Source organism: Habropoda laboriosa, unplaced genomic scaffold (genome assembly GCF_001263275.1).
Source record: "Habropoda laboriosa isolate 0110345459 unplaced genomic scaffold, ASM126327v1 scaffold41, whole genome shotgun sequence".
Classification (NCBI taxonomy): domain Eukaryota; kingdom Metazoa; phylum Arthropoda; class Insecta; order Hymenoptera; family Apidae; genus Habropoda; species Habropoda laboriosa.
In genome coordinates, this window is record NW_017100164.1 from 1,435,930 (window position 1) to 1,449,298 (window position 13,369).

Here is a 13,369-nt window from a genome sequence, read left to right on the forward strand (position 1 = left end):
GAAAATACCTATTTGCTTCTTCAATCCTTACTTTTTCAATATTTCTTATTGAACTTAAATTATAACAATTTAACTTGTCAAGTAACATACACAAACTGCATAAATAAGATTTCTTTTTGTTTTTAGCAAACTTATGTACATTAAGTAAGAGGAGAAAAAATATGTTTGTTATCTCAATAACATCGCAATAATATTTTGTTATCTCAAATGGTATAAAGATAACACACTTCAATAATACAATAAAATAAATTAAAAGTTTACAACAAAACTTTTTAATTAAAGCAGAAATTTATCATTCTAATATTAATTACAAAACTGCTGATATATTTGTATTTGTGCTCACAGTTATTTGTGGTTTATTTATTCGTGTAATACACGTAAATATACTTGTTTTTATTATAGTTATATGCACCGATATTGTAATCCGTAGTCAGACGCGTTATCCGTTGCGCCACAGGACCATATTGATTGCTGTTCTTATCTTTAAAATTATAAATGCCAAATTAAACAATATTTACAATATAAATATATAATTTAATTTTTACAATATGTTTCTTATTTGCAAAGTTTTAAGAAACAATAGCATTCAAAGTAAATGATCGGTAAATTTGTCTATATAAGTTTGTCTCTTCGCTATGATCGAGTATTGCATAAATATGTAACGCAAATTAATATTTAAAAGAATATTATATTTACAGCAAATAAATAATTGTTTATAATTTCTTCGTAGCATAACGTACCATTAATTATATTGAACACTATATTAATAGTTACTTAATACTTGCTTTTGTTTGTAAAGAATCTAAAAAAACTTCCAGGCCTGATGGTCATACATACTCTGTGTATTTTACCAGTGTTTATGCTGAAGCGTGTTTAGTCTGGCATAGTACACTCCCAGTGGTTATCAATCACATAAGTGATACAATTGTCTACTCTTGGTACGAACGCCCAGTTTATGCGTTTTTCCTTGATTTAAGTGTTTTTACCATGTACTGTTTTCATACCTATACATCAAATATTTAAAGAAGAACCTAGCTTGAAATATAATTACTTCGAAACAATGGAAAAAATAAGGATTAATGCTAATATTTGATTAAACTTGAAGAGAGTATATACATACATACATATGTATAAATCTGTTTACGACTGCGTACTTTTGTAGTAAGTTATTCAATATTATAATAACCAAAGATAATTTGCTAGTGTGATATTCTACGATTCTAGAATTCACCTAAAATTTTCAGAATCTACGAATTCATTTAAAAATATATTTCTAAGCATGAATGAGAAAACTATATGAATAAACTGATACACTGTGAATATATGTATGTATGTAAACGAAAACATTATTTCTATTTGGCGTAAATGAAATTATAGTTGAACATCATATTTTGCGTCCTTAATGGACATGATCTTAGGAGTGTTTAATAATATAATATTAGGGCTGTATACTTTTGTCTATTATTCCATAAAAATAACACATTAAGATACATTTTGTTTCCATGCTGATGGAAGAACAATACTACGTCACAAATTCTTTTTCATTGTCGGCATAATAAATCATAGTATGTGACTGACTGCGCTATAGTGAGGGCACGCGAATAAAATGCCGACGCTGATTGGTTTGGTCATAAACAACCTTGCTTCCTATTGGTCGAACCCCGTGGGTCTTATCGGGTTACTTGACTACGACTGCGTAGCGTTGCCATATCGTGTAGTTGGGTCTGCTAAAGTTTCAGTTTTGTGAGTTACGTCGAATAGAATTGAAGGTGAAAAATTATAGTAGAGGTTTTTATATTTTTGTGAATTAGTCGGAACTAATTTTTGTTGTAATTATAGTCGAAAAATCGGTATTATAGTCAGAATAGTAAAACTAACAAACGTGTTCGGCAACACTGGAATTACGTCATCTGATGCAACTTCGGTTGCATTCGTTGCTTAAGTATCCTGTATACTTAACATTATTTTACCATCCTTTTTGATGAAGGATGTAGGGTGCGATGACAAGGAAAAACTTCGATTAATTTAAGGATTTGCACATTGTAATCAACGTTTTTTTGTGGTGAGTTTCTTCATTATTTAAGTTATTAAATTAATTATATGAAAATTTTATAAAATATCTTTATGAATATATTTAAATATTCATTATGTACGATAATTTAAGACAAAAATTGAGAGCAAATACAGTATGCAATATAATTGAGTATTTTTCATGTAATTTAACATTGAGTATAAAGAAATTTTTTTATATTTGCAAAAAGTCTGATATCGAAAAACATGATTTTAAGAATTTAAAAAGGGTGAGAAAAATTCTATAACAAATTTAATAAAACTTTATTCTTATTTTGCAAAACAAACGATTAACAGAAAAACAGTGTTGTGTTCGATTAACTCTGATATTTACAATTTTACAACGATTTATTTTACTTCTAAAATTAACTTGAAAAGAATATGTGCATATAAAAGAAATATTCCATAAATAGAAACAAACTTTTTAGTCACTTATTTTCTCTCTCTTGGAATGAGTCAACTATTTGCTTATCATGTCATCGGTTTCTATATGCATATTCAAAGATAATTTATGCGCATAATTTGATGTCATATAAATTTTTTTCTAATTAAGAATAAAGCAAAAATATATAAATTATCTTCAAAAAATATTAAATTCATTACTAACGAATTTTAACTTATGTGGTATTACTTCTTTTTTAATTATTCATTTTATACCCAATGAATTAGCAACTGTGTAGAGGTAGTTTAAAGTAGCGAACATATTTGGTTAAAAATAAGATGATATAAATGTCATCAACCTTTCTTTGTACCGTAGCAAAAATAAATGAAAGCTATTGTGTTCTTTTACAATTCATATTTTTCTCGTAATTGCACAGAGCATTCTTCAAAATATTAATTTTAGCTGTGGACTACATTAACAAACTTTATGTGGAAAATAATGCAATATCAATGTATTAAAAATATAAGATGACACAAAATAAACATTAGTCTCATGTTCGAAATCCAACGGTTACAGGGATCCACGACTTTAAGAAGATGGCGCCACACATGCAAAGGGTCTGCCACGGCACTGGAGATCCAGGCAGATACCCGCTGCGAACACTCAAACATAGTGAAAATTTTCTACGGCCACGTAATGTCGACGTATCGAAAATAAACGGGAAGGAAGGTTTCTTTCATTGCATAGGCCTTCAAATGAGAAGGTTTCAGTACAAGTACAAAACGTTTAATGGTAGCTCTGCCATTAGGACAATTAATATTCCTAATGGTGCGATGTTGCGCGACTGTAGTGTTGTTATCCTAGGAATGTCGTGCCGGTTATGCGGTGAGTGTTTCAAATGTGTAACTGACTTGAACATGCATATCGCGTTGACTCATCGGACACATCCAAAAATTAAAGACACAGCCGTGAAAGCAACTCAAATTGCAAAATCTTTTGATCGCACAATGTTGCTCTCTGGGAAAAATTTGGTGACAAAGTTACACAAAAAGTTACGTTTAACGTTGAAAATAGGGGAAGAAATTGTTGCTAAACTGTCGGTGAAACGGAAGCATTTGAAGGTGAACACGACCAGCAGATGTACACAAACAGAACAATACAGTGAAACTAAATTAAATACGGACAAAAATGTATGTGAAAGTGTAATTTCTGATATTGATCCTCCTGCGTTCTGTAATAGTCCTTACCAAAGTTGCAACTGCTCTATAGATGTGGTAAACAGCCCGAATCGATATGTGGTTAGCAACATTGTAGCAAATGAGCAGGCGGCGTGTGAAGAAACTATAGAGTACAAGGAAAATCACGTTTCACTCAGTCAGAATGAATCGTGCACAACGTTCGCAAATAAGAAGTGTGGCGCTGCTTACAAGGATCTCTTAGACATAGTACCTCTTGAGTCAAATTTCGTATTTACGACCGAAAAGTGTAGTTTTCAACACAGTAATTCGAAGAACACCTTGGTAGTCAACAATAATACGTGTTATAATTCCGAAATCACCGAAATATCGAAATCAGTGTTGAACTTCAACGAGCAACATAATAGCATAGAATCTGAAATAAAAATTGTGGATTCTTCGCTAGAACGGATGAAACAGTCTCGTACAAACGACAGAAGAGTAAATGGAAGAAGTAAAGACGTTAACATGAACGAAACGCAAACCGTCATCGACATAAATGCCAAGAATAAATGTGCGTCGGAAAAACAGTTACAGTCCGTGCCAAATATGCTGCAAGTAATAATACCAGTAATATTACCCGTAATCGTTCCAAATAAAAATAACTCGAATCCATCACCCATCAAACTAATGATACAACCTGCGGCATTGCAACAACCTGCGGCATTGCAACAACCTGCGGCATTGCAACAACAACAAGAAATTAACAAAACATACGCGGTTAACGTGAAAGATCATTCCGACGACGATGTGCAAGAAGTACTAAGAATAGTCAGAGGACGAAGTATTAGTACGGAGATCAATCACGAGTCGCCAAACCGTGTGGAACAGGAGATGCTACTGCAGGACGCCATTAAAGATATGAAGAGGATGGAAGATCAGGGCTGGCACTTGCTAGAAAGGGATAGCGTCGCGCCAGTGAAGAAAAAGAAACGTGTTGAAACGAATACGAAACCTGACACCAAACGTAGCGAAACGAACGTCGAGTGTGCTGCTAAGAAGAAGCAAAGAATCTCTGTTCAAACGAATTCCGAATGCAACGTTGTTAGGCATCCGGTTGGTGAAAAATATAACTCGAGTACAAAGGAGAATATTTCGAAAGTGCAAAGTGGTACTACGATGACAATGCGCGGGTCGGACAACGTGAAGGAAAACCTTACAACCTGCAATGGAAATATCGATGCTGCTTCGCTTGAAGCACTACACCGGTACGGCGTCAGTTATTACAATAAGACGTCCGAGGTAAACAACAATACGACGAAGGCCATAATAGATCTAGTCAACGACACCGATGAATAGCAACGGAAACAATACGTACCGGTGAATGATGAGCATAGTTTTATAAGAGCGTTCTCGGACCACGTGGAACGGTGTCAACGGCGAATACGTTTTCGGAACAACACGTTGAGAAACGAAGAGATGTTGAAGTACGTTTTTAACATGGACAACTTTTTTTCTATGATTCATATGAATATCTCCCTCTCTTTTTTTTTCCGTTTATATTATACATGTTGAGTAAACGCGCTTGTATGTGTGGTACAAGATACGACGTTTGTGTTAATAAGGTTAAACAGCACACGAATATTGCATAGTATTATTGTTGCCAAAACTGCTATAATTGTAAGACAAAGGGCACGTTGGTGTTGTATGTATGTACATTGGAACAAATGATATTCTTTAAGTTTACAGTATACAGCTATATTTACAAAGGAATCTTTGTAGATAGATGTATTGAAAAGATTTTTTTTTCTACTTATACGCTTAGCGTTACGGAAGTATCGTATACTTTCTTTAACCTCTCTATGTGGTAATTACTTAGATACGCAAATTACGTTTCCTATGAGTATTATTAATACTTATCACATATGAGTAATGGACACTAGTCCATTTTTTATACCTTTTTATATTTAGTTTATATAGAACACACGAAATATATATATTGTTACTTTTGTACCTTTTTGTAATAAATGTTCTTTGAAAGAAAGGAAAAACGTTGCTCGTACTTTCTTTTGGCATTTCTTGTTAATCGAGGCACAAATTGCTGAAACACATTTGAGAATGGAAAGTTCTTTGTTGCACAGTGTTTTGATGCACTATGATGAATGCACTTCAAAAAAATGTGTTCTACGTGATTTAACGGAAATAAGAAACAAAATATCGACATAAAGAAATATTTAGTTCAGTTGGGACAAACGAGTGGTAAAGAGTATCGCTAAATGCAAAGGTGACCCAAAAAAGATATTAGGTCCTAAAAAGGTCATAGTATAATTCAATGCCAATTCTATAAGATAATTTGATAATTTATTTAAATTCCTGTTTTCGTTACACTGAATTGTTATATTCAATCGAACGCTTAGGTAATACAACTAATACATTACTGCAGGAGGCGAAGTTTGACGAACGCTTACCGATTTAAAAGGAACCGTTGAAACGTAAGAAATGGTAAACATAGTCGGCGGCCAACGACTCGGCGAAGGGGAAAAAAAGGGGGAAGACGCGCGCGTCGGATCGGTATCTTGGCCCGGCTGTTTAGAAAAACAAGGCGGTTACTGACCTGCCAACGACAAATTACCGAAAATTAGGCGTTAGAAAGGCAGGTCGTTCACTCGACGGAATATTCGCGAAGGAAAGCCGCGTATATGTTCCGCGGGCGGACGACCGTGGGGACCATAGGAGCATTAGGTGATCATAAGGCGAGCACAAGGCGACGATAAGGCGAGAATAAGACGAGTGTGACAAGCAAGTCGACCACGGCGAAAGATTCCAAGGCGATATCGGCGATTGGTGAGACGTAGGGTATAACAAAGTATAATTTAGTTATAATTTAAAGTTGGATACCAACCTACCGCGACATGACTCATGGACGCTCGCGTTGTAATCTTCGGTAAACGCCAGCGCATCGCGAACACTCATTTCGCCAAATATTTTTAGTATAATTTAGTTATAATCTAAAGTTATAATCTAAAGACTCATGGACGCTTCGCGTTGTAATCTTCGGTAAACGCCAGCGCATCGCGAACACTCATTTCGCCAAATATTTTGTAATTTAGTTCTTAGTCACCTAGAACCTTTGCTACTTTCCTAGACCTTTTACCTTAACCCCTCCCTAGTCCCTTCCACGTCCTCTTCTAATTCCTATAAGTATAACAACCTCAAAAGCGGCGACAATCATTATTAACAGTACCATCGTGCTACTCACAACTGTCTAAACTGAGTAAATCTCGTAATAAGATTATAAAAGTGTTGTACACATTCCATCATCCGGAATCCAACACCAGTTTAGGGCAAGTAGTGCAAGAGTAGGCTAGTTTAAAAGTAAAGATTGCAAGTATACACTTTACCGTAACCACTCACGCTCCTGATCCCACGTTATCATTGATAAGGATTTTAAAATTGCGTTCTAAAAAAAATTTCAATTATTTAATATCGACATTTGAGAGGTACGAATTCTTCTGCGACTCGCGGTATGTACCAACGAAGAAGTTGTCGAGTACTGTCAATGAAAAAAGTATCATTTGCTACAGTACAATAGAGATAGTGATTTAAGGTTTCCAAGCTCGAAATGCCTCATCTATTACCTTCGACACGATAGAGGAGGAATGTAAATCAAATACCAACGTAACAACGTTGGAACACAATGATCGCCGAAGAATGTGTGAATTTTGTAAGATTGTCGGGTTGAGCAATTAATTCTCATAAAAATACAAAATGGTGGCACCCTAAGGACACCTTCGATATCTGTAAAATCGCAATCGACAAAATTGGAAATGTTATGTCATCAAATGTTATACTCCCAAAAGTACCTCAAAAGTTATTTTAAAAAATAGGATTTACTGTCTAATAAATAAATGAAAAAATTAAACGCATTCGATTAAGTTGATTCAAAAGTTCGTGTAACCTTTTAAAACTTATGTTGGCGATCTTCAAGATGAAGAAATAAATAGTAAGCCGAAAAGTGTTGAAAAAGAACCTAAACACGTCTTGTCTTCTAAGAGAAACAAGAGGAAGCTAGTAATTTTTCCAAGTACGAAGAATAACTGCTTTATCGAATTCAATGGTCTTCAATTCGAGAATTAGGACACTTATTGAATGTGAACTAAATCTAAACAGTCGTTATAAAATTGTTAAGCCCCAAAAAAGATTATTCAGTTTGGAATATGAATTCGGTCACCTTCGTACTACGTTTAGATAATTCATACTCTATTCGCAACTCCATTCGTAAGTTCTAAAACAGCAGTAATTAAATTCTCCTTTTTTTTCATTTCACTTCTTTTCCTAACTTTCGTAAGTTGACCCTTTCTGGATAAGCGTGTCGTATCTTCCTTGTAACTATGGTATACCAAAAGTGTGCAACTCTAGCAGCACTTGGAAATGTTAGAACTAGATAAGTTCACAATCAACACCATGTTCAATGCTCGTTAACGAACTCAGTTCTTCTACTAATAAATTTAAGACGTCTAACTGTAGTATTAAGCTGACGATACGACACTAACTCTGGCCAAGAAATGTAATTTAAATCCCATCGAATTTTATAATTTAGTTAAAAAATTCAAATTTGTTAAAAAAAAAAAAAAACGTAAGCGCCTCCTTGCTCCACAACTTTGACCTATTCCTTTTTCAACAAGACCATTATGTCATTGCTACAGCATTTCCTTAGATTTTCGTTAAAATATTTTTCACATTTGGGACGAACTTGCGGGAGGACCTGATACATTTTTCACGATCGTAATAGGCGGTCTAGTACTTGCAGCGGTGTGCATTTGCAAAAACTACATAAACCTTCGAAGGTGTACGTCGAAAGTGCACGAACATTTGGATCAACTCGATCTGACGCGTTCAGTTTAAAGAGACAGCGAGATCTAAAAGTCTGCTAGAAAAGAGGCAGAATATAAAAAATAGAGGCAGACCTCTGAAACTGTGTCACCACGATGGTCGAGTTCTACGAGATCGTTCAACCTCTCTCGGGTGCAAGTGGTCCGTTTAAAATTTTTGGCATGCGCGACAGAGTCCACGTGTTACCGGCTTGCCTTTGAAGAAGCTTTATCCGGTCACGTGAGCCGCGACGTACCCCAAGTCTTCACCTGGATGTGTAAGAACGAACCGCCTTCCTCTAACTGTTGCTCGATCAGCGGAAGTCAACGGGCCGACACATGTATTCCTAAGAGGGTGGTATGTGTGTCACGCGTAATATCGAAGGCACAATTAAACTGCAAGACGAGGCAACGCATTGCACGGCTGCCCGACACGAACTGATAAGCCCTGGAGAACCGCGTGGCTGCCTCTCTCCACCTCCCTTCGCAGGAGATTCGATCTTGCTTTCCATCTTCCGTCATCGGGGAGAAGAGACAATTACGGCTGATCGTGAATTAGCATGTCGTGCGCGTAGAGAAAGGAGGCTGCTGTGTATTTGCGCGTTTTGTTTGACGCTGTCTTAGACCGCTCGACTTTTTTTACCCTTTCCGGGGCTGAAGTTGTTTGTTGGTACTAAAGTGTAGTATACAGTGTTGGATCCTGTGTAACGCGATGAACAAATTGCTACTACCATCGGATAAGAGTTTTGAGAATTTCACGGCCCGGATTGATATGAGTGGAATTATTTGAGGCTTCCGGGTGTAAGCCGTGTCCAAAAGAATTTACATTCCGACGTTTCGCCAGCATTGCAGCTAGCTTCACCAGAGTCTGGAGACGTACCGATAATGACTCGGATAACGCGTTAAAAAAAGGAAAAAGGAATATAAAAATTCTGAAGCTGAAGAGAATTCAACACTTCTCACCAGCATCCAAAAAGCGATATCGGTGGAATTTAGTTTGTATCTCCCGCTTTACGATAGTGACTCGGATAACGCGTTAAAAAAAGCAACACTTCTCACCAGCATCCAAAAAGCGATATCGGTGGAATTTAGTTTGTATCTCCCGCTTTATAGATGGATCTACTGTAATTTGTGAAATTTTCGAGAATACGTTTAACCCTTGCGCGCCGAAATCGTCATGTTTAAAAATTCGACACTTATCTACCGATCATCGCTTCTATAGTGGATACTAAATTGAGATCAATTTTTATTAAAACACCGAAGTCGGACATTTGCGTACCCTGAAAATGATTGAAATGAAAAATTGGCGAGAGATGAGGATTGAAACGAGATCTTGAGGAAAGAAAAAATAGACATGATTTTCGACAAAGAAATTTTGTGAAAGGAGTATTGTTCGATCTCTAGAAATAATGAGAACTTCTTCTCTGTGCGTGTGAAGAATAATTACCGTTATAATGAGTTTTCGATATCGCAAGACATCCTCTATTAAACGTAATTTTAAAAAGAACCACGTGCAATTTAGTTTGGAAAGAAATAAAAAGAAGTAGAAGGTAAGGTACACATTTGCATTAAACGGTAAAGGGAAAGATAATGACTGTAATCCATAAATCAAGTACATAGCAGGCAATGCAGCAAGTTCCCCTATACATGTATACCTGTGATCAATTTTTCATACATCCCCTCTAATTAGAAAAGAAGAATGGATAGCTAAAAGCGCGGTACCATTTTTTAAAGCGTTGCCGGAGTCCATTACTCACAGTGCTCCAATTATGCTCGTAGAGATATATCACGAAGTAATATCGAATAGTCGAGAATCTTTACCTAGAATACGAAGATTCGCGGTTTTATAATACCACGCTAGGGTGTAACTAGTTATATTGATTATTATTATCACATATTCTCCTTTGTACGCAACATTATCGCTGTAGAGAAAGTAATTCTGCGCGAAACCGCACAAACTTGGAACACTTTCTTTGTTGTGCAACTGGACCGTTGTCCATTCGAGCTATCATGCTCTGGCGTTCGTTCCTTGTCGTTGTGAAAAGCCGAATAATTAAACTCGCCTTCCTAGTATTCAGGAAGTTTCGATATCTCGACGCGGTATCTAGTTTCAGCGCCGTGCACAATCTTACAATGGAAGCTGTCTTTGTAAACATACGTAAAAATGTTCATATGTTACATACAGATACTACTGAAAAGTGTAGCATAGATTGTGAAATTTTCAAAAGTGCGTTTAAAACGAGAAACGGAATTTTTTACAAAAAAATTTGTGGAAGGAATAATGTTCAGTGTCGAGAGATGCCGAGAACTTCCTCTTCTTTGTGCATCTGAAGAATGGCAGCATTGTTTTTGAATCCTTTTAATTAAAAAAAAAAAAAAATAAAAGTGTAGCATAGATTGTGAAATTTTCAAAAATGCGTTTAAAACGAGAAACGGAATTTTTGACAAAAAAATTTGTAGAAGGAATAATGTTCAGTGTCGAGAGATGCCGAGAACTTCCTCTTCTTTGTGCATCTGAAGAATGGCAACATTATATTTGAAACTTTTTATAATTTTTCAAACGAATAACAGTGTGACATAGTTTGTGAAATTTTCAGGAATACGTTTAACCCTTTCGTGCCGAAAATTATTCTCCTTAGAAATTCGTTCTTTGTCTACCGATCATCGCTTCTATAGTGGATACTAAATTGAGATTAATTTCTATTCGAGTACTTAAGTGGGATATATGTGTCCCCGTGGTCGTGAAAGGGTTAAAACGAGAAATGCAGTTTTCGACAAAGAAACTTGTGGAAGGAGTATCATCCAATCTCCAGAGATACCGAGGACTTCTTCTTTGTCCGTCTGAAGGATGATAAGTGAACAACGAATTAAACAGCCGATGCGCATTATGCGTAGAACAATTTCTCTTTTTTTAAATAGATTGTTAATACAACATTGTGCACGTCACACGTATTCGATATAAACGTCCCGACACAAAGTAATACATGGACAATATTTACCACGTACAGATTACATAAAACATATCATGTGACACGTATCTATATTCGTACGACCGCGAGAAAGAGATCAAAATGAACGAGCATATTGTACACACACACACGCTATAGATCATTAACAAAGCACACAGCAGAGTAGCGGTGATATCGATAAATTAAAGGGGCAAGATTTTTTTCGACTTTAATCGTTAAACTCTTGCGAAACACGATTTAATAGAACAAATCTACGTTAAATTCAGTTGAACACTGTGAAATCCTACAATATCACGCGTGTGTCAATTTCGTTTGATTAAGTACGGTCAGATTTGAACAGGTGGTTGTTACGGGGCTAATTTACAGCGTCGAACGGCGGAAAATGACAGATCAAGGAGTGAAAGGATACGTTGCTAGTCACCGATGAAACAGCATGATACTGCCAGGTTTAGCGTGACATAGTTTTAGTGGATCGAGAGGAAAAAAATCAATCGTCTCCGTCCTTCTTCGTCTGCGCTTTCTTCGTTCTTCTTAATTCTTTAAAGTGAAAAAAAACGCCGTGCATAAATCCTCTTCGCTCCTATCCAGTGTCAGCTCGAGGGAGGTGTACAGACTTTCGAGATCGTAACTCGGCCACGTTTCTGTCGTCTCGACGATCTTCCGTAGCAGCTCTTCCGTTTGCGAATCGGTCATTTTTTCACTGCTCGACACGGATAAATTACTCGGGGAGAAGTTTTTCGTACGTTTAGACGGTGGTCCTCCCGCACCTGACGCGCTGTTCTTCCTTTTAACGTTTATCTCTAAGTGAGAAATAAGAAAAAGACTGTTTTCCTTTTTTTTCTTTTTTCTTAATTTTCGACGTTAGAGGAATACGTTGAACGTTAATTCGTGTTACTTGACTTCGATGTGGTCATCACGTGGGCTGATCGTACGGCACAAATTTTGCTGCGAGCTCTGAGTCTGCTCCTTCGATAAGATAACGCCTCCTCTATCGGTGGGATAATTTTATCAATGTTTTGTAACACTATTCTGAACCGGGTTTGTTCCGTGAAAAAAGATAGCTGCACTTTAGAGATTTTAATGTGTCGAATAACGGATGCAATGGAAGTAACGGATTTCGTAATGAAAATAATGGGATCCGTTTATGTATGATTTGAAAATTGAATTTGGTGAAAAGTGTCGTTTAACGGAGGAAATCGATTTGAAATTCAGTTCAACACCGCGAAACCTAGAAATGGCGGCTAAAATTTCTTACGAACGCAAACAAAATTATCTGTTGCAGAATAGTGTAATTATCTCTTTGCTCGTTCGCTTACGCGCCGAAGAATTCTCCGTGGAATTAGTTCGTACTGTCGATTTCCGTTTTCTTCCTACTTCTTTGGCTTTTCGTGGATTCAAGATTTGCTCGAAATCCACTGATTCGACGAGAAATTAACAAAGATACATTATTCAGAAATGTAAGCAGATATTAGAGAATATTAACGAGATTTCTTTTGATGTATTTCTCGAATTTGAAAAAAATTATAATAAAATGCGAGTAAATATAAGAGAACCGTTGAATCTGATGATATCGTGCCCACAAATTGTTAGTTTATTGAAAAGTGGATATTGGAATATTGGAACATAAAAAAAACATCACAATAAGATGCGATTTTTAATATCAATGCGGATAAATATAGAACCGTTGAATGTGATGACATTGTACCTTGCGATGATCCATTCGATTCAATATCGCATGCTGAGTGAACGAATAATTGCTTGAAAAACGATTCACGCTGCTGCTGTCCAGGGGGTATGACTTCGAACACTTCTCCTTGGTACTCGGGGAACAGAGATGCGATCTGACGGTTAAATAAAATTAAAACGAGAAGGAACTGCCCTTTCATCGTTACTTTCAAAAAT

General features: G+C 36.2%; 2 protein-coding genes across 2 annotated transcripts in view; one reads left to right on the forward strand and one right to left on the reverse strand.

The window, feature by feature from the left end:
* The first annotated feature begins 1,915 nt into the window (after positions 1–1,915).
* Positions 1,916–4,989, forward strand: LOC108578544. Its single transcript, XM_017941903.1, has 2 exons — positions 1,916–2,062; positions 3,029–4,989. The coding sequence occupies exon 2, from the start codon at positions 3,049–3,051 to the stop codon at positions 4,984–4,986; it is 1,938 nt and encodes a 645-aa protein (XP_017797392.1). The 5' UTR covers positions 1,916–2,062; positions 3,029–3,048; the 3' UTR covers positions 4,987–4,989.
* A 7,009-nt stretch (positions 4,990–11,998) lies between these two features.
* The window catches only part of LOC108578546 (ATPase family AAA domain-containing protein 2-like), a 7,536-nt gene continuing 6,165 nt past the window's right edge, over positions 11,999–13,369 (reverse strand). Inside the window, 2 exon segments of the mRNA XM_017941904.1 lie at positions 11,999–12,267; positions 13,173–13,308. Coding sequence (XP_017797393.1) covers positions 11,999–12,267; positions 13,173–13,308 — 405 coding nt within the window.